Below are 20,344 nucleotides of genomic sequence, written 5' to 3' on the forward strand. Positions count from 1 at the left end.
TGCTTCCCATCACCAAAACCTCCCTCCCTTCTCCCTCCCCCCCTCCCCCCCGACAATGTCCTTTCTGTTTGCTTGTTGTATCAACTTCAAATAATTGTGGTTGTTATATCTTCTTCCCCCCCCCCCCCCGGTTTGTGTGTGTGTGTGTATGTATCTGAGAGGCATTTTTAAAGTTTTGATTCACAAAGTCATGTGGAAGACAGGCTCTTTTGGTTTTCCATTTGTCTATATTATATTAACAGAAACTTACATGAATATATAATTTTATATTAACAGAAACATTGAAAAATTCAATGCAAGTAAACTTTAAGAATTCCCAAAGTACTAAAAGATCACAGGACTGAATAACTCACTTCTAAGGTCTCATTTTAGTCGTGATGTTTTGTCCTGTTCACATTACCCTTTGCTGTGTTGAGAAGAGATATACAAGGGGTCTTCAAAAAGTTCATGGAAAGATTCGTATTATCTTTAATTCCATTTTTCCACAAACTTTTTGAAGTATCCTCATATACCTATGATTTTAACCGCTACCTTTTGACTCTTGGAAGATATCCCAGAGAAATGACAGGGAGAGCTGGCCAGCTACATGACAGAGCAAACAGAGTGAAGGAGTTTAGAATACGCCACCCAGAGTATGCCACTCTAGCAGATTGACTATTTGAGTTACAGGCACTCAGAAAACAGCAGGTGCAAGATCTCTCTGACCTTCATTTTGTTTCTTAAAAGAAGGAGATGAAATTCACATGTGAAAGATGTCCTTCCTGTACGAGAAGGAGAGTGTCATTCTTATCATCAAGGATGGGAAGTTGAGGCCAAAGCAATTCTGTACAAACCAACGTTGTTAGACTAGCCCTTATCCTCCTAGTCACGTCTCTGTCAGTACCCGAGCCCAAGCCCCTTTACCCTGTCACATTTTCATAGTTGACTACTCTTTGTCCAATGCAGCATATAAGTGCACAACTCTAACTGCGTCTTCAGGTCTTCATTTCCTTATGAAGGGTCCCATGTCATATAAAACATATTAAATAAATGTGTATGTTTTTCTCCTATGGATCTGTCTTACATCAACTTAATTCTCAGGCCCAGCCAAAAACCCCTAAAAGGGTAGAGGTAAAATCCTGCCTCCCCCACAAGAGCAAAACGTCAGTTGAACTTTAGGTCAAGGGTTGGCAAACTATGGCCCGTGGGCCAAATCTAGCTTGTTGCCTATTTTTATATGACCCACAAGCTAAGAATGGTTTTTACATTATTTAAAGTAATAGAAATATCACATAAAGTAAGAAAAAATTACTAGCCCTTCAGTGAGAATAGTTGCTCCATCCTGCCTCTTGGCCCATAGGCCTAAAATATTGACTCTCTATCCTTTATAAGAAAAGTTTGCTGGCCCCTGCTGGAGGCGATAGGTAAAATGGGTGTTTACTGTCCAATTCCTTCAACTTTTCTATATGTTTGAAAATATTCTTAACACAGCATTGGAAAAGGAAGAAGACGCTCAGCATTCTAATAACGCACCTTTGGGGGATATACAGATGTTTGAATCCATGGCAACCCCTTTTCTTTCGCCTAATCCTATCTCTTGTATTGAAAAGGACTTTGACTACAGGGAGCATTGTCTTGCTCCATTTTCAGACCTGCCGCATTTTGTAAATGCCAAGTAATGGCTTTCTTCCTAAAGGCGTGCTTGAGCATTTTGCCTAAGGCTTTGAGAATTCAACTCAGTGCCAATCTCAGTGACTAACTTCATACACTGTGGTCCTCTCCCCCAAAATTGTGTCCTTTAGGATACAGAAACATTACCATGGCTACATAACCTCTACCTCCAACCTCTCCCACAATCCGCTAAAATGGGGTGAATGTTTATGAACGAGCTGGCAATTTACAAGCCTGTAATCACAGATAAATTAGACGCCAAGTGAGTTACTCCATGAATTTCGTGGTCGATTTCTTTTCCCATTGTGTAATACATAACGGGACAGTGTTATCGCTTATCAGTGCCATTTACATAACTTCAAAGTGTCTCCTTGTGGACACTGCTCTGCCAAGTATTCAATTTCTCAAGTAGCTATTACAGTCCTTCACAACCTCAGCACTCATCAGAATCACTGGGAATTAGGAAATATTAAGAATTGGCTCTCCCCAGAGAGATTTGATGTAATTGGCCCCAGGTGCATCCAGGGTATGAGGAGTTGTACAGCCTCCCCAGGTGAATCTACAATGCAGCCCAGGTGGGGAACCACAGTTCCATTCCGGGAAAATGTAGCACAGGTAGCCCTAATTTCTCAATATTTAAGAGACGGACCTGAAACACTCTTGGTTCTTTCACAAATTCCTGCTACTGAGCATCATGTCACCTGTGGTGACTTGGGGAGGGTCATGAAGTCAGTGAATCTTCAGATTGTTAAAGGGGTGTGCACAGGACCATTTTCATCTCAGGAGCAGGCGAGGGAAAGAGCCCATGCGAGCAGGTCGTGCGTGTCTTCCTGAAGAACTCAATGAGCTCCTCCCTACAGGACACGCCAGAGGCCTCCTAGCTGCGCAGTCAGCTGGTGTTTCTTGAATGAGCCTTTAAGTGATGGCAAACTAGTGGTGGCGAAACCAGGCCTTAACAGGTGGTGGTTGGCCTAATGGATCCTGTGCTCTGGGGATCTCAGATCCCTTTATTTAAGGGATGTTTTATTATGCCTGCCACAATCCTGCCCTTTTGTGTTGCCTTGAATAAAATTCTCTATAATTTTTTGTCAGTTAGTTAATGTGGATTTGGACCCCAGGGTACAGTTTAAAAGCATAATAGCACTTAGAAAATTACAAGCATCTAAATTACCTGAGCGTTTGCCAACCATGGCATGTGGTAAGTTGAACAGTGTAATAGGTATTTTCTAATTCTCTAAAATGATTTGACAACATTCTCATGATCAAATTAGGGACTAAAGAGGGAAAATTCATTCCCAATAGATGCCAAAATCCAATGACTTGCTTTAACTTGGATTCATTGAGACTGAAGCAAGCAGGGCTTTCACAAGATGTATTGCAGTGGATTTGTGACTTGGTATTTTTAACTTTAAAACCAGAATACTTTCTGTTAAGTAAATATTTGTAAGAGTGTTCATTTCTTGTAATGAACGGAAACATCAACTCAGAGTAAGTTCTGAGAAGACATGATTTCATATACGAGGATACTTCAAAAAGTTCGTGGAAAGATTTGTATTTTAAGTCTATTTTTCCACGACCTTCTTGAAGTCCTTGTATAGTTGATAGTGGTTCTACTGATAAAGTGAACAGAAGCAGAAAGAGAGACTCTTACCCAGTTCTCTCTAAATTCCCAAATCCAAGAAACTATGAGTGTTCACTTTTAAATATGCTTTACAGAGCTTATACCTAAGAAGGCAGCACCTACCCCACTTGGAGTATTCAAGACACATAAAAAACTTTTCTCTAAGTTTGCATTTTAAAAAATGTTTCCAAAGAACCTTAATTTTAAATAATAAAAATGTCATCCAGTTTATTTTTATTTATTTATTTATTTTTATTTTTTTTCTCCAAAGGTTTATTTTTTTTTTCTCCAAAGGTTTATTTCATTTTATTTTTTTAAATTTTATTTTGTCGATATACATTGTGGCTGATTATTGCTCCCCATCACCAAAACCTCCCTCCCTTCTCCCTCCCCCCCTCCCCCCAACAATGTCCTTCCTGTTTGCTTGTCGTATCAACTTCAAGTAATTGTGGATGTTATATCTCCTTCCACCCCCCCCCGGTTTTGTGTGTGTGTGTGTGTGTGTGTGTGTGTGTGTGTGTGTGTGTGAATTTATATATTAATTTTCAGCTCCCACCAATAAGTGAGAACATGTGGTATTTCTCTTTCTGTGCCTGACTTATTTCACTTAATATGTTTTGGAATCAAATGCTACGAGGATGAGCAATTTTTTAAATGTATGTAGGCACATTGCATTCAAAGTTTGTTTTTAAATAATTTGGTTAGTATCTTTGCCAAAATGAAAGAAGAGCTCCATGTCTCAACTGAAGTCGGTGCACATATTTAGTAGGGCTTTGACCAGGAGGAGCTTCTTTTTATCCATGAACTGAAATTTACTTTAATCACTTTTTTAAAAATTTACTTTTATTTACTTAAATTTACTTTTATTTACTTATTTTCCTCTCTACTCTGCCCTTTTCCTCCAAGAACTGGGATAGGTACTGCCTTCTTCGGTTAAGAATTTCAAGCTCTACTATGAAAATTTTGCTACTGCTGAGTCATAATAACTAAACTTAGGTTATTTGGTTCCTGATACTTTAAAAGATTGTTATAAACTCTTTTCTAAATGGAGAAATGAACCTATTACATCCATATTTACATATGGTTAAAAGAAATTACTAAAACAAGCACTATGTACCCACTCCCAAGTTTAAGAAATAGAAGAGTGGGTCCCTTTGAAAGCCCCATGTTCACTCCCCAGTAGAAACGTCCTCCTTCCCTTCACCACTTCCGATCATTTCTTTGCCTTTCCCTATGGACTCCTATTATAGAGAGAAGCATCCTTTATATATTCTTCTGCAACTTAGTTTTTCACTTGACATCACGTTTTTCAGTTTCCTCCACATGGATTTGTTCCTGGTACTTTTGTTATATAAGAAATTTCAATGCTCCTCTGGGAAGTTCACGTCTTTTGAGTCCAGCTGTCACCACTAAAGATGCCCACTTCAAGTGAACACCAAGTCCGGCCAGCCCTCAAAGACAGAGCTCATACTCGAGCTCCAGGTCTGTCTGTAAGATCACAAGCTGAGCCTCACACCTCTGGTTCCTGGAAGAGGAAGACGGGACAGCCCATCATGCCTTTTATTTCTGCTTTATATTTTCCACCAATTCCCCACTGGCCATCTCCTTATTTTGGAAATATTTGAGTCAACAACACGTATCGGCGGGTGGTGGGATCATAAACTAAGACGCCAGGGTGCCTTACGCTTTAGATGTCAGAGAAAATGCAGTCAGCTCTGCTATAATACTTGTTTAGAAAATGCAAATTTGTTCTAATGCTATCTATACATTAGGGAAGAATTTGAGCATAACACAAATTTCATGTCTGTTTATGCACAATATGCTCGGGGAGAAATACTAGGTGAATGCAGAACACCGTACCCAGCTGAACCGAGCTATGTAGGAAAACACAAAACATACATACACACATGCCTCAAACATCAATCAGTCCACACGTGTGCTGGGGAGCCACACCCGTGCACGCCGCTGTCACAGCTTCCCCTCCAGGTCCAGATAACCCTCCTGCAGCCCCTTCACAGTAACTCACAAGCTGCAGCCCTTCTGACACCCACTTCCACAGCCAACTTCAAGTTTTTTCAAGAAGAAACATACTTATTGTAGTATTGACATATTTCTTTGCTATTTAATGTGTAAAACTGTGCTGCTGTTTTTACTAGCCTATCTTTTTTATATGTATCACTGATGAAGTTTTTGAGTATTGTGTTCCTAACCCATTTTCTCCATAAGCCCTTTTTTTTTAAATTGCGTGATTTTGCATGGCATGGTGATGTTTAGGAATGCATATGTCACACTATAGCCGAACTGGCTGTACTGAGAAAATAGTATGGTAATACAGCTTTCTTTTGGGTTCCTGAAGCAATTCGTTAATATAAACCATCAAAAATTTAGCATGACATATTAAGATTTTTCCCTATCTTTCCTGAAACAAGACCATATTGAATTTTTCTTTTCACCATCTTTCAATGACTCAGCCCTTCCTGTAACTGCCTGGACCAGCATCAGTGGTGGAGGGCACCACCCAAGGGTGGGGACATGTCGCCACAACTGGTGCACAACTATATCTTCAAACTCACCATCTCTACCGCCTGTGGGCCTTGCTGCAGCACCAACTTGAAGAACTGAATTGCATTGATTCGAGGGATAATACAAGAATTTTAAAAATTATTTCTGGCTAAAATTGTCACTGTCTGGGCTCTTTGCGAACCAGCTCAATTATCATTATTCTGCCCAGTAGATCCTTGTAGGTTTCAAGTTCAGTCTCAGGCATTCGCCCTGATGGATGAGCTCACTTCCCTCATACTTTGGTTACATCAAAGCGCTGAAAACTATTTATAAGAATGCTAAATTCACAAGGGTAAATTCACAGTGCATGCGGTGAAAGTGAAATTAAGTTTTGTAAAGATTGCTATTACCTGGTCATCAGAAGAGCAGAATGTGGCAAGTGAGTTTAATCATCAGTGAACTTTCTCAGCAACAAACCTCCGCTATTGCCCTTTTTTCACATTATATCATAGGCGCACTTCCGAGTCATCCCATTGCCAATTTATGCGTGTGGTTAATGAACTCTGATTCCACAGGCCTTAAGAGTTATGCCAGGTTTACTACGACAATGGTTTAATCATCTGAGAAGCGATAAAGCAGAAATCTTGGATACAGAGTATGAATCCTGAACTCACAGTTGACCAGCTTGGTGACCTTGGGCAAGTTCCTTAATCTCTCTGCGCTAGTTTCTTCAACTACCAAATGAACAATAATAGTACCTTTCTCATAGTCTACTGTGAGGAGTAAATGAGTTAGTAAAATGAGTTCATGCTCGGAACTGTGCTTGTCACAACAGTGCTATGGAAGTATTTGCTATTCTTCTTATTGGTACAAAAGAAATTCAGCCACGACTCACCTCGGGTATGCCAGAGCCACAGGCATATGGTGCAAACACGCGCACCAGCGAGACGGCCAGAAATGCAAACAGCAACTCCCACAGGATGTATATTAAGTAATTCAGGATGTAAGCACTGGCACCCTAAACAGACACAAAGGAAGAGGACATGAGCCATGGCAAACCTGAGCAACATACCAAAGCCACCCCTCTGTCGGGAGAGCAGACTCTGATGGGATCGGGCAGGCCCAGTCCCTGTCTTGTAAAAACAAAAAGGCCAGAGTCGGTTTTATCGCCTGTCGCCATCGCTGAAATGGGTACACACAACACAGCACCGGTGTTCCTCCAGGAGCTGTTCACGTGCACCTTCCACCGGCTGACGTCTCAGAGGCAACGGAAGCCGTGAATGATGCTCGATTTTAATCACCACTTGCACTAGAGCTAATGAACGGTGTGATGCAGAAAATTCTATCTTCAGAGCCTGGAAGGCCTGTCTTTCTTGTCTGCGGTGGACTGGTCTCTCCTAGCTTTCATAGAGGCCACGCTCACACCCCAGCAAGCAACTGCACTGGCGATGAGCAAGGGTGGGAGCTGTGGTTTGGAATGCTGCTACTCAGGTGAGCTGCCTGGCCCAGCGGCCTCAGCATGTCTTTGGAGCTTGCAAGAAATGCAGAGTCTCAGGTCCCATATGAGAGGCACTACTTTAGGGAAAACTTGATCATCTCCCTCAGAATACTTCACTGATTCCAAATTATCTGGTATGTGGGGAGCATTTTTCTGAATCAAAGACATAGTCTGGGGTCTTTACAGTTGAGGACCTGGTCTGCTGAGTGGAGTCTGCATTTCTTTAGGCCTCAGCTTCTTGCTACCATCTGGATGACTCAAGTGAGGGCGGAAGGAAAGAGAGGTCACCTACAAGTCAGGCCATGGACACAGCCAAATGTGTTCCTATTAAATGCAAAACACATTCCAGAAGACTGCTCTGGCCTTTACAAGCACATATATTCACACCCTATGAGGTGAGAGTTCGGACAGAGGATTATCTTTCACCCACTTAAATATGTACTTTTTTTGGAGGCTAAAAATAATTTCTCACTCCTACTAACAGTAACTCTTTGAACCAAAGTATAAATATTAAAAGTAGTTGAAAAGATGGATGGCCATATTGCCCCAAAACACATATTGCAAGTAGGAGAGAAGAAATAAAATATGGCGCCCAGCCACCTCTGCCTGCCTACACCCATCGGCCCAAGTAGAGAGTTTCTTTTCGGAAGTGACAGAGAGCACTGAGAATGTGTGAGATTTCAAGATCTCTGTCTACTTCTGAGATTTGAAGAAATTCATTTTCTATTCCACTGAGAAAGGGGTTTAGCAAAATGGCAAAGTGCATTCCAAATGTCTTCAGCTGTGCTAAGTTGGTCAGGCAAAAAAAAGTGGGGCAGGGAGGTGACGGATAAACAGATTACATGTACTTTCCAAGAACAGTTCTAGCTTAAACGGTCCTCACATCACCCCTAATGTGAAGCTTGGCTCCTAGCTCCCCTCACCTGGATTTCTGATCCTTCAAGGATCCAGTCATTGTGGTATCCACTGAATTTGGTTAAAAGTTAACCCTTTCCTGAGCTTAGATTTTTATAAAGATGTGAAACTCTAGGTGCCTTGAAGGCAAACACTAGGTCTGTGGTTCACCACCACATCCCCTGTGCCTGGGACATTCTCTTCACCGAAGGCCCGGAACATCCTTTGTAATGAGCTCATAAAATGGAGTGGAAGATAACTGAAAGGACAATAAGGTACCAGTTCATACCCACTAGCATGGCTAACATCAAAAGCAGATAATAATAAGTGTTAGCAAGAAGGAGAGCAAATGGGAACCCTCATGCACTGCTGGTGGGAAGGTAAAATGGTGCAGCCACTGTGGAAAACAGTCTGGCAGCTCCTCAAAAGGTCAAACACAGAGTTGCCATCTGACCCAGCAATTCCACTCCTGGGTATACACTCAAGAGAAATGAAACATGTGTCCACAAATGTTCATAGCAACATCATTCATAATAGCAAAAAGGTGAAAGCAACCCATGTTGATCAACTGAGAAAGTGATACATAAAATGTGGTATATCCCCCCACAAATGTGAAAAATTAGATTTTAAAATTAAAAAGTGGTATATCCATATAGTGAAATATTATTCAGCCATAAAAAGGAATGAATTATTAATTCATGCTACAACATGAAGGAGCTTGGAAAACATTGTGCTGAGTGAAAGACGCCAGACAAAAAAGCCACACATTATATGACTCTATTTACTTGAAATCTCCAGAATAGACAAATTTATAGAGACAGAAAATAGAGCGGTTGCCAGGGGCTAGTGGGTTGGGGGGCCACGGGACTGACTGCTAATGGGTACAAGGTATCTTGGGGGTTGATGAAAATGTTCTAAAGTTAGATTGTGATGATGTTTAATTGTAGACTTTAAATATGGAATGTGAATTATATCTCACTAAAGCTGTTATTCTAAAAAAAGATAATTCATCTTTTCTCCTCAAATAAAAGGTATAAAAATTAATGCTATTTCTTCAGCATGATCAACAAACTACGTTCAGTAAGAAAAATAAAGCCAAATAGAAAGCTTTTAAATATATATGTATATAGCACATGAAACAGTGAGGAAGGGTTTTCCAAGTGAAGTCTGGGTGGCTGCATTAGAGCTAGAGAAAAGCAAGTCACACTAGTATTACACTGTGGACTGTCATCGCAACAGACACTTGAAGGTGAAATGACACTCACGAATCACCCTGCAGGGTTCCAAAGGCATGTGGAATTGCGTGAGTCCCCAGGACGACCCTGCCCAGACACCCACCTCCGACTGATTCACCAGCAGCTCCGACCATTTCTGCCACTGTGGACACTTGTCTCTGTCCTCAAAAGTGGTTTCATTGGAAGTCCAGCAGCACTGCTCGTGGCTGTACCAGAAGGCAGACAGGCAGACACCTTCCTTCAGGTCTGTCATCCAGTCAACGGCAAGATCGATGACCCCAGCCAAGATGCCTGGAGGAAGCAGCACAAGGTTTTGCCACCAAATGCGAACCAAACTTGGGAAACCCATGCTTATTAGGACTTTCCGGATTCTTTAAATTCTGGGTAAGGGATCGTGGGTCCATACAAGTAGATAATGACTTTAAAGGCCGATAGAAGTGGGATGAAATAGAATGTGCAGCAGAAAGAGAAACACCACGTGTCCTCACTCATAAGTGGGAGCTGGAAAATAAATTTAAAAAGAAAGAAGGAAAGACACAAGGATGCCAATAATACTTTTGCAAAGGAGAGAACAGGACCGAGGTTACCAGAGTTGGGAAAGGGGGAGGGGAGATGGCCAAGGGAGGGACTGGTAAATGGCCACCCAAAACGATGACATGGTGTCATGCCGAGTGTACCAATTATCCTGGTCAGAGCATCGCATGTTGCACACGGCTACAGATATTCAAGGCTGTGCCCCACACACATGTACAGTCACTTACGTCCCAACGAAAACATAAATAATAGACTGTGCAGCTCAGCGGGCCACAAAAGGCTGCCTTGCATCTCTTTCCAGAATAACTCATTCTAGTCTTTTCCAAAGGCAAGGAATGTTCTCCGGCTTCTTAACTTGTGAAACTTTTACTGAATCCTCACGACAGTATCGGGTTCACACCCGCATCACCCCCAAAGGCATCCGCACCCCCACATAGGCGCACCACGTCCCTTGTCCTCTGCTCCGTGCGCAGCGGCCCGCCTGGGTCCCAGACACCCTGCGTCCTCAGGCCCTCCCTCTTACAGTTCCCCTTTCTCTCTCCTGTCCCTGCCACCTCCCCTTTCTGATGGCTCCTTCCCAGCAGCCTTCAGTGTGAACACTGCCCGGCCCCACCTTCCCCTCCAGCCACCGGCCAGTCTCTTCCGTCCGCTCAGCCTCACTCCGCTCTGTCCACCTGGAGACCCGCAGCTCAGGCAATGGCCTTTGCTCAGTCTTCATCTTCCAGGACCCGATCAGCAAACTACAGCCCACGGGCCAAATCTGGCCACTGCCTGTTTTTGTAAATCTAGTTTTATTGGAGCACAGCCGTGCCACTCAATGAGGTGCCATCTGTGGCTGCTATCATGCTACAGAGGCAGAACTGAAGAGGTGACACAGAAAGTGGGTGGCCCACCGAGCTGACAATATTTACTCCCTGGCCCCTTACAGAAAAAGTGTGCTGACCCCAGTTCCAGATCTCTCAGCATTCTTTGACACTGCTGACCACTCCATCCTTCTAGAAACACGCCTGCCCTTGGTTTCCACAACATCATCCTCCCCTGGTTTCCTCCTTGTTCTCTGGTTTTCTCTGTCTCCCTGATCTCGGCTCTACCCAACTTCTAAAAGGCACATTTCCTCCAAGCTTGAACCTAAACCCTTCTCTGATCTTCCACTACGCTCTCGACCCTGGCCACCTGGTTCACGTCCTTCTATTGCCACTGAGCTGTAGCTGTGCATATCTAGCTCTGCCCTCCAGGCACGTAGGAGCTCCTGCCTACTGTGCTCAGTCACCACAGAGCCCAGCCGCCAGCTCCACTGCCCATGGCAGACATCACCCATCGATCTGACACACTCTACTGGATTCGCCTTCACAACGCTTTTGACATGCCCCTGTCAGACACCACTTATCCACTATGCCAGACTCATGTGCAATCACCCTCAAACACCCTTTCTAACAGAGCCCCAGGCAGTCAAAGCCAATGAGCAGCAACTGTCAAAGGACACGCGTCTATTTGGCTTCTTGGGTCTGTGGGACATCTCCACCCCAGCTCTCTGCATCCAACGCTGAGCGACAGTATCTCCCTCCCAGGCCCAGCTTTGCTCACAGCTGAGAGAAGGGCCCAGCATCCAGGTACTTGTGCAAACCAGAACCCTGCGTACACATCCCGCTCCGGGCAATCACCACATCCTAGCAACTCCACCTCCAAATCTCTCTTGAATCGCTCCCGTCCCCTCCTCCCCATGGCCTCTGCTAACATTCAGGCCACCGTTTCAGAATCATTTCTGTCTGGGCTGCAGCCAGAGCTCCCTTTCGGGTCTCCATGCCCAACTTGCCCCCCTCCGGTGGGTTCTCCACACTGTGGTCAAACAGGCTTTCAAAGCTGCCAATCTGACCCACGCCAGTCCCTATGGAAAAGCATGCCACGGTTTCCCGTTGCTCTTGGGAGAACGCCCAAATCCTCAACAGATTGCTGTCCCTGATGGCAGGCACCTCGTATCTCTCCAGCCTCATTTTTTTTCCATCACTAACCCCCACCCTCTGCCCAATCCATGTTTCTGGAACATGCCAGGAGCTCCTGTCTGCACCATCTCAGCAAGCGTTACCCTCCCTCCACTGGGCAGGGTCCTCCTTATGTTCCAGATTCCAGCATTTATATCCCTCCTTTGGGAAGCCTTCTCTGAGTTCCTAAGTGTGGCCCAAATGTATTTCTCGGGCCTTGCCCCATCTCCATACCTACTGTATCGTGATCTCATGGTTAGCAATATAGGTATATATACGTCTGTACTTCCACAGGCTATAAATCACAGGAAAAAAGGTTTCATTGTCTGGTTTTCATGCCACAGAGGGGGTTAGATCAGTCGTCCAGAGCCTGTGTCCACTGTAAGTGGGCAAGGAGACTACCTGCCTTGTCCGTTATTGTACCCACGTCAGGTATATACTTGGAGCTATATGTTCACATTGAGTGGATGACTGCAGTAAATAAATGGAGGAAAAAATCAGAAAACTCAGGTCCCTTCATTCACTCAAGGGATATGTATTAAGCACCTACTTACTATGTGCCAGTCACTAGTCCACATCCTGGGGATACAGCAGCGAACAAAGCAGACCCAAGTCTCTGACTTCATGGAGCTGTACCTCACGGAGGGGACAGAGACACTAGACAAGTAAGTAAGTAGCCAGAGACTCCACTAGAAGGTGATAGGTGCTAGAGAGAAAATATAGCTCGATTCAATGGTACAGCCGCCTTGGAAAACAGTCTGGCAGTTCCTCAAAAAGTTAAACACAGAGTTACCATTTGGCCCAGCAACTCCACTCGGAGGCATATACCCAAGACGAAAACATGTGTCCACATAAAGACCTGCACACAAATGCTCTTAGTGGCATTATTCAAAACAGCCAAAGAGTAGAAACAACCCAAATACTAATCAATGGATGACCAGATAAACAAAATGTGGTTTGTCCATACAATGGAGTAGTATTCAGTAATAAAAAGGAATGAAGCACTGATACTTGCTACGATGTGGATGAACCTTGAAAACATTGTGCTAAGTGAAAGAAGTTAATCACAAAGGACAACATTGTACTGTATGATTCCATTTATAAGACATATACAGAACAGGCAGATCCATAGAGACAAAAAGTGGATTAGTGGTGGCCTGAGGCTGAGAGGGGACTGGGGCTGGGGCTTTGATAGCTACAAAGTACAGAGGTTCTTTTGTGGGTGATAAAATTATTTTAAAATTGATCGTGGTGATGGTTGCACAACTCTGTGAATATACTAAAAACCACTGAACTGGACACTTTATATGAGTGAATTGTGTAGCATGTGAAATATATTTCAATAAAGCTGTTACATACACACATATATACATACCTAGAGCAGGAAAGGGGGATGAGATTCAGAGGGAAGGATGTAATTTTAGAGAAGGCAGTCGGGGAAGGCCTCAAATGAAAGATAACATTTGAACAAAGACCCAAAGAAGGTTGGGGAGGGGTCCAGCAGATATCTAGGGGCAAGACGCAATGATCACCCCAAATTCCATCTTTATTCATTCATTCATCATCACATTATCCCACACCCAATCCTCCTTGCTGATTCTGGTGCTGACTGAGCCTCAGCTTTATTCTACGGTACAACAGCGACACCAAGTAGCAGCTCCCGATAAACGCCCTGCAGAGGAGATGCCGCTGGGCCTCTCCATCCGGGGTCAGAATAGAGTGGCCAGGGCGCCACTGAGGGGACGGACAGCCAGCCAGACAATTGGTGCAACCAGGCCAAAAGAACACTTGAGCCACTTCTGTTTCCACTGTCCTCCCATTCTTGCCCTCCTTCCGTACTCATGCGCAGATGCGCCCAGGGACCTTCCTTTCTCCAGCGGTTCTCACCCCGGCCTCCATATTCGAATCACAGAGGGGAGAAGAGGGGGCTTTACTCAATGCCAGGGCGCCCCCTCCAGAGAGTCTGTTTAATTGAAGCCCCGGCAGTGCTACATATTGTTTCACTCCCCAGGTGATTCCTCCTGCGAGAACTGACAGCAACTGAGTTGATAGTGAGACCAGCTGGTCAATATCAGGTCAGCTAAAGATAGCCCAGTTGCGCTCCTCCACTAGCCAAATGAATCTAAGCTGTGCCATTTATTCCAGCAAGACACCAGAACATCTGTTCCAAGTGTCTTCATTTACCCTATTTATTTCTCCTTCTTAGGAGCCAAGAATAATGATACAGTGTAAGGTTTGATAAATCTATTCTAAGTAGGGCCATCGAAATCCAGAGCAAACTCCATCCCCTCCCCCCTGCCCCGCCCCACCCCCGCCTCCTTCAAAGGTCTTCACAGAAGCGGTCAAGCAAACGTGCTGGCAGAAGACCATGTATCTGCCAAGACTAATTCCCTTCCCTGGTTGCCGCCACTGGGGGGTGGGAGAATAGAATTGGGGAAATGAAGAGACAGCTGCTGTGGCTAGTAGGAAAGGGCTGCTCTCAAGCATTCCTCTTGGCTCCTTTTTTCTGGAATGCCGAGGCGGACGAGGCAGATGGGGCCCTTCCCTGGCCACCGAGCCTCTCCTACAATTACCCATGAAATAAATGAAAGGTCGCCTGGAAATCGGAATCACCTGTAATCACAAAATCATGTGTCTCATTACTGTTCTTTCTTAAAGCACTTACTATATTCTGCCTGTATTACAGTCACTTCTCTGATCAATTTTCCTGCCATAATGATTATGTTGTTACATGTAGGGGATTTTTATTCAGGGGATCTCTTCAGCATGCTCAAATTTTTAAATTCTTAGACATAACCCTCCCAGCCTCCTCAAAGGAAGTAAGTTTGGGGACACAATTTCCATGAAGAGCTGGTGCATTTGACATTAAAACGACAGGTTTCCCCTCCAGATATTCGTCCATTTACTCTGGAAACATCTACTACTGGCAAACACGGTGTTGGGATTATAAAAAGGAAGGACACGGAGTCCCCGAGAGTCAGAACGATGTCGGGGCTGGGGATCTCCCAGGGCCTACCTCAGACCCTGTGGGTGTCTAGCATGGTTTTGAGTGCCCTACGGGGTTTACAGGTCATTCCAGGGCCGGCCAGTAGTAGCAAAAGCCAGTCTCATGTGGTGTTTGATTATGGCAGCTCAAAATCTTTTCATATTTCGTTGGCTTCTACATAACCAAGGACAGCAGAATGCAGAACGTGTGCTTTCAGTACACTCCCGCATGCTCATAAACCTTTGCACTATGTGGAAAGGGCCAACCAGCTCTATAATGACAGCTCTCCAGAAGCTTAATCAATGACACATTTGATGGAAACTATATGGTCATGTATTCTGCTCTTAGACATTTCCAGTAAGAAATCTCTTGCACGGGGTAAAAGGGAAACGCTCCACATTCCGAACATCATCCCAAGCGGCTGGGGCTCGGGGGCGTCAGCGTCCGCAGCTCGCCTGGGAGCGCTGCGTGCCCTGCGTACCTGCCAGCAGGCCGATGAGCAGCATGACCACCCAGCCCGACCAGGCGTCCTGCAGGCTCCTGATGAACCCCCATATGGACTCCTTGCTTTCGCTGGTTATCTGGAAGCAGAGCAGACACAGCAGGTGACGTGCACACATTTTTCAACTCATGCTTTTCTCCTTGAAACTGTTTTCTCAGGAAACAGGGTGGTAATTAAGAGAAAATGAAGGTCATTCAGCAACCAAATTCCCAGTTACATTATTCATTCAGTTGTGTGCCACATGACACAATGGGCTTCCTAGTTCACAGAGCTATGGAGGTGCCATCATAGTCTCCAAGAAACAAGAGTAGCAAAAACTGCACTTGATTAGAAAAACATACTGAATGTGATCTGAGCTTTCATTATTTAAAGCCATTCTGAACGAGGCACTGACTGGGTATCACTATCTTGAATATGAGCTACTGTTTTAACTTACTTTATCAGGTCTGTTCATTAAAAAGCCTCTTCAACAAAGACTGCATTTCCTACTTTTGTTTTCAAGGTTTAATTTTAACAGCAAGAACTGTGAATTAACAGCGTGGATCACAGTTGTCATGGCAGATGGACACGTCTATACACACTGTAAGAACACCCCTTTGCCTCCCTGTGTTCACAAAATCCTCCGAGATCACCATTCCCCTCACACCCGTTTCGAGAGGTGGTTGGCAACCATTTTCTATATAGGACTAGACAGTAAATATTTGGGGCTCTGCACGTCAAATGGTGTCTGTTGCAACTAATCAACTCTGCCACTGTGCACAAAAGGAGCCATAAAGAACATGTAAATGAATGGCCATGACTAAGTTCCAATAAAACTTTACAAAACGAGGTGCCAGCTGGCTTTGGCCCGAGGGTCATAGTTTGCTGAGCCCTGCTCTAGAGGGAAGGCTGCCCTGTCCCCATGCTCCTCCATGTTGGAGCCAAGAGGCTGCGCCATCTTCTTGACTGAACCTCACTCCTGCAAAGCTCTTCCTCCTTTCACTGCCAACCTTCGTGAAATGGCGTGACACAGTCACACTCTAGACATCCCTCCGCATCTTCCTCTGAAGAGGCTCTCCCTGAGGTCGCCGACAGCCCCCATGTTGTTGGTTCACCATTACCCCTCCATGGAGGCTGACCTTGGGAGCAGCCCCTCCTCAACACTCTCTACTCTTCTCACTTGGGACAACTCTCGGCTGGTCCCCTCCCTCACCTCTCCCTGCTTCTCCTCAGAATTTGTCACTGGCACCCACTTACCTCCGCCAGACCTCCTAACTCCTGGCATTGCCCAGGGTCCTGACCGCCTCCTTCTGTCTCCCTCCACATTCCCCAGCCACCCTGGCCACCTCTAAAGCTTCAGCACCCACTCTCATGCCAGGGACCCGTCACTGTGGCCCTGACCTTGCCCTGGAAATGCTGAGTTCCCTCCACCTGCCACCCACCCACCCCCAGCTGCAGGCGAGGTGGGCAGCTCAAATTCAAAGCGTCTAAAACAGAACCCACTGGTCTCGCTCTGAAATCTGCCGCCCCCCATCATCAAAGGCATCAACCCCATCTGGCCACAGCCCGGTATTCCTTGACTCCACTCCCCACCTGACCCCAGCCCCTCCCCTAGTCCTGTCAATGTCTCTCTGAGGTCCCTGCTCCCCTTGATCCACCTCTACTTCACGGCCTTTAGTCAGACTTCCCGCTTCCTCCCGAACTCACTTCCAAGCCTTCTGTTTCTCCCTTTGCCATGCATCTTTATTGTATTCTGTCGCCTGCAACACAAAATACAAACTCCTCCCCATGGCCTACTCAGTCACTCCCAATGGGCCCCATTGCTCATGTTTCTACAAATCTTTTTTTTTTTTTTTTTTTTTTTGCAGCTGGCCGGTAAGGGGATCAGAACCCTTGACCTTGGTGTTGCAAGGCTGCGCTCTAATCAACTGAGCCAACCGGCCAGCCCTTACTCTCGTTTCTAGACTCATCTGCTTTCTTCCCCTTCCAGGAATCCCCCACCAGACCCCTGGAGCTCCCTGAATTGCCCAAGTGTGCCATGTTCTTTCATGCCTCTGACTTAAGAAAGGGCCACTCTGGTGTTTACATGCTTTTCCCTTTGTCTGCCCAGTGAACTCTTAGTCTTCCTTCAAGTCCCAACTGAAATATCAGCCTCTGAGAACCTCTTCTCTAACCGTCCCTCTTAGAGGATCCCATAGCACTTACACGTAGCTTCACTGCAGCCCATTAAAATATATATCGACTGCCAACTAGACGCCCGGCCCCATAACATGTGCTTTCACACACACAGCCTCACTTACCCTTGAGGAATAATCACCTCTGTCCCCACAGATGAGAAAATGAGGGGCTCAGAACTGGCACCCCCAAAGTCACCTAGCCCAATGGTGTCAAGGGCAGGAAGTGCGCCAGATTCATCTGGTTCCAGAGTCCCCTCCTTGTGCTCCGCACCACATTCCCTCTATATGACACAGACTCCCACCCCCAGCACTGGGAGCTACAGCCATCTGTCCACATCTCTGACCTGGCCCCACTCTTCTTTAGAACCTAACCTGGTACATGACACATGAACCTGAGCCCCCACTCAACAACTTCCGGATGCCAGCATGCCACAGCCACTTGCAGGGTTCCACTTCACCTTGTCCCTTCGCAATGCCACCTACCTTTCTGTGTCGGTCTGTGTCCCGTGACTTTTCCCTTAGCCAGTCGATGATGTGGAAGTCCTCATATGTCCCCACGTCGGGGAATGGCTCATCGAGAAAATCCATCAGGTTTCCACTGCCACTCATCGCTCCTGCATTGACCAGGCTAGTTACACCTGAGAGAGAAAAACGGTCAAGGAAAAGGTGAACAGGACATCTACGCGGACATGGCAGAAGATAACCCACGGGCTCTATTTTCTTACACAACAAGAAGTTATCTCAGCATAGGCATCTCTGCTGTAGTAACATATATACACAGACAGTTCTCATTATAGGTAGAAGATGTGTTCTATAAAGTCACTTCAGACACTACATTAGCAAAAACTCAGTGACTGCTCCTAAGGGAATACAGGTTTAGGGCCCTGAGAGCCTCTGCTCACATTCTCGTCAACCTATCAAGACATAACCCTGTATCTTGTGTTTCTGTCTACAGACACTGTAGTTAATAGACAGTGCTCAGTCATTAACATTGAACTCATGGCCAACAGCACTACCACTCACGTCTGGGTGAAGCTTCTCCGACAAACGTATTTTCTCCATAAAACACAGCACAGCCTTCCTGCGCGTGGGAACACTAGACAGCACTTCATCACTCAGTTTCAGGGCCATTTTAAACAGCAACATTACCAAGCAAAAAGCGCAAAAATGTGGCACTAAATAGAACACAGAAAGGACACTTGTTTAAAGCATGAGACTGAAAACAAGAAGGCAGAGCATTGCCTTCTTCGATCTCAGTGAGGAACGTGTGCTTCTGGCAACTCAATATTTTGCCACTGTGCACGTGCACATGTCTGTGAATGACATTGAAAGCACCACAAGTATTGATTCGGAGGCTACAATAAATTTGAGTGAGCAGGCAAACTTGCAAATACCAAACCCAAAAATGAGGAGCAACTAGATACATTTCTGAGAAGTCCCACATCCTGCAAAAGCAAGGTGTCAAAATGAGAGGGTCGAGGGCTAATAGGATTGACGCATACCACTCAAAATCAAATAATTGTAGCCAAACTGGTAACTGGTTCCCCTGGGAGATAAGTGGACCACTCGGGCAGACAGTCTATGTGGTTGTCATCGCAGATATTCAAAATGCACAGCACCAGTGAAGACGCTGGTGGGAGCCAAGGCAATCTGCAGATGGCAGCGGCCCTCTGCACTCCTGGCGCCACCACGGACATGGATAAGGGAGGTAGGAAAAGCCGTCACGAGCCAAGAGCCAGGCAAGGCTGGAGGCACACTGCCCTGGGCAAGGAGCTCTGGGCACAGACGCTCATTTTTAATTCTTCTTAAAATACAGTCAGAAGGGCTCTTGCTGCCAGGGTAGTAGCAAAGGTGAATGTCTCTTCCTTTCCTGTCTGAGATCACAATTCCACTCGCACTATTCCAGCTCCCCTGCCTGGAAAATAATTGCAAGTGAACCAACACATCTGCCAGGCTCTCTTGCCATCAGAGCCTGATTTACAGATCCCCTCAGAGCTAATCTGGAGCAGGCCAGTGCTCACCACCAGTTAGCAGAAAGAAAAATGTGCTCCTACAGAGACCGGAGGTTGAAATATGCACTAAATAAAAACTACTTTGGTAAAGAGCATGGGAATTTGAATTATAGGACGAGGGCCACAAAAGTGCGGAAATAGATGGTTAAAAAGATGAGTGCGGACTTCTCATTGCTTTTGTATTTCTATATCTGGAGGACTCAGTCATGACCTGATGTCCCTGGATTTTAATCAAATTGAAAAGTCGCTATGGGCAAAGTAATCACCTTCCAAGCAATAAAATGGCCACAGTGATTGATTTGTTGACCGTCCGTGCAACTCGGCTGCTTCAAAACTTTAAAAGTTTGAGGTTTGAGCAGTGCCAAGTCCAAAACTACACCCATTGATGAGTATCCAGGGAAGAGTCGCATTGCATAAGGCAGGAGCAGCCAATAACAGAACCAGTAATATAAGGGAAGGGGTCAAATTAGAGCACAAAGATTTCATTCTCATCTCTACAAAAACAATATGGTAATAACCTATTACATGTGGTAAAGAAAATCTCTGATGGGAAAAATAAGATGACAGGCTATTGGCCCACAGTGGGAGCTCTCATCAGAAAAACCCAGCTGGCATATAGAATAATTGCAGAGACCTGGATATTGTATTTGCTGCTTGAAATTTAACCAAACCTCTAGTCAAACAACTACTCCAGGCAATAATGCTTGAGATAAAAATTCGCTCTGGAGAAAAATTACATCTTTAAACTTTGATGGAGCATGTTATGATCGTGATG

General features: G+C 45.2%; 1 protein-coding gene across 1 annotated transcript in view; it reads right to left on the reverse strand.

The window, feature by feature from the left end:
• The window catches only part of LOC134366637 (H(+)/Cl(-) exchange transporter 4-like), a 51,036-nt gene extending 32,855 nt beyond the window's left edge, over positions 1-18,181 (reverse strand). The window contains exons 1-4 of the mRNA XM_063082990.1: positions 18,041-18,181; positions 15,381-15,480; positions 9,504-9,691; positions 6,669-6,791 (exon numbers count right to left, since the gene is read on the reverse strand). Of these exons, the coding sequence (XP_062939060.1) occupies positions 6,669-6,791; positions 9,504-9,691; positions 15,381-15,480; positions 18,041-18,166 (537 nt within the window). The 5' untranslated portion in view covers positions 18,167-18,181. The remainder of the gene's footprint in view (positions 1-6,668; positions 6,792-9,503; positions 9,692-15,380; positions 15,481-18,040) is intronic.
• Between the last annotated feature and the right edge of the window lie 2,163 nt (positions 18,182-20,344).

This window comes from Cynocephalus volans, chromosome X (genome assembly GCF_027409185.1).
Source record: "Cynocephalus volans isolate mCynVol1 chromosome X, mCynVol1.pri, whole genome shotgun sequence".
Classification (NCBI taxonomy): domain Eukaryota; kingdom Metazoa; phylum Chordata; class Mammalia; order Dermoptera; family Cynocephalidae; genus Cynocephalus; species Cynocephalus volans.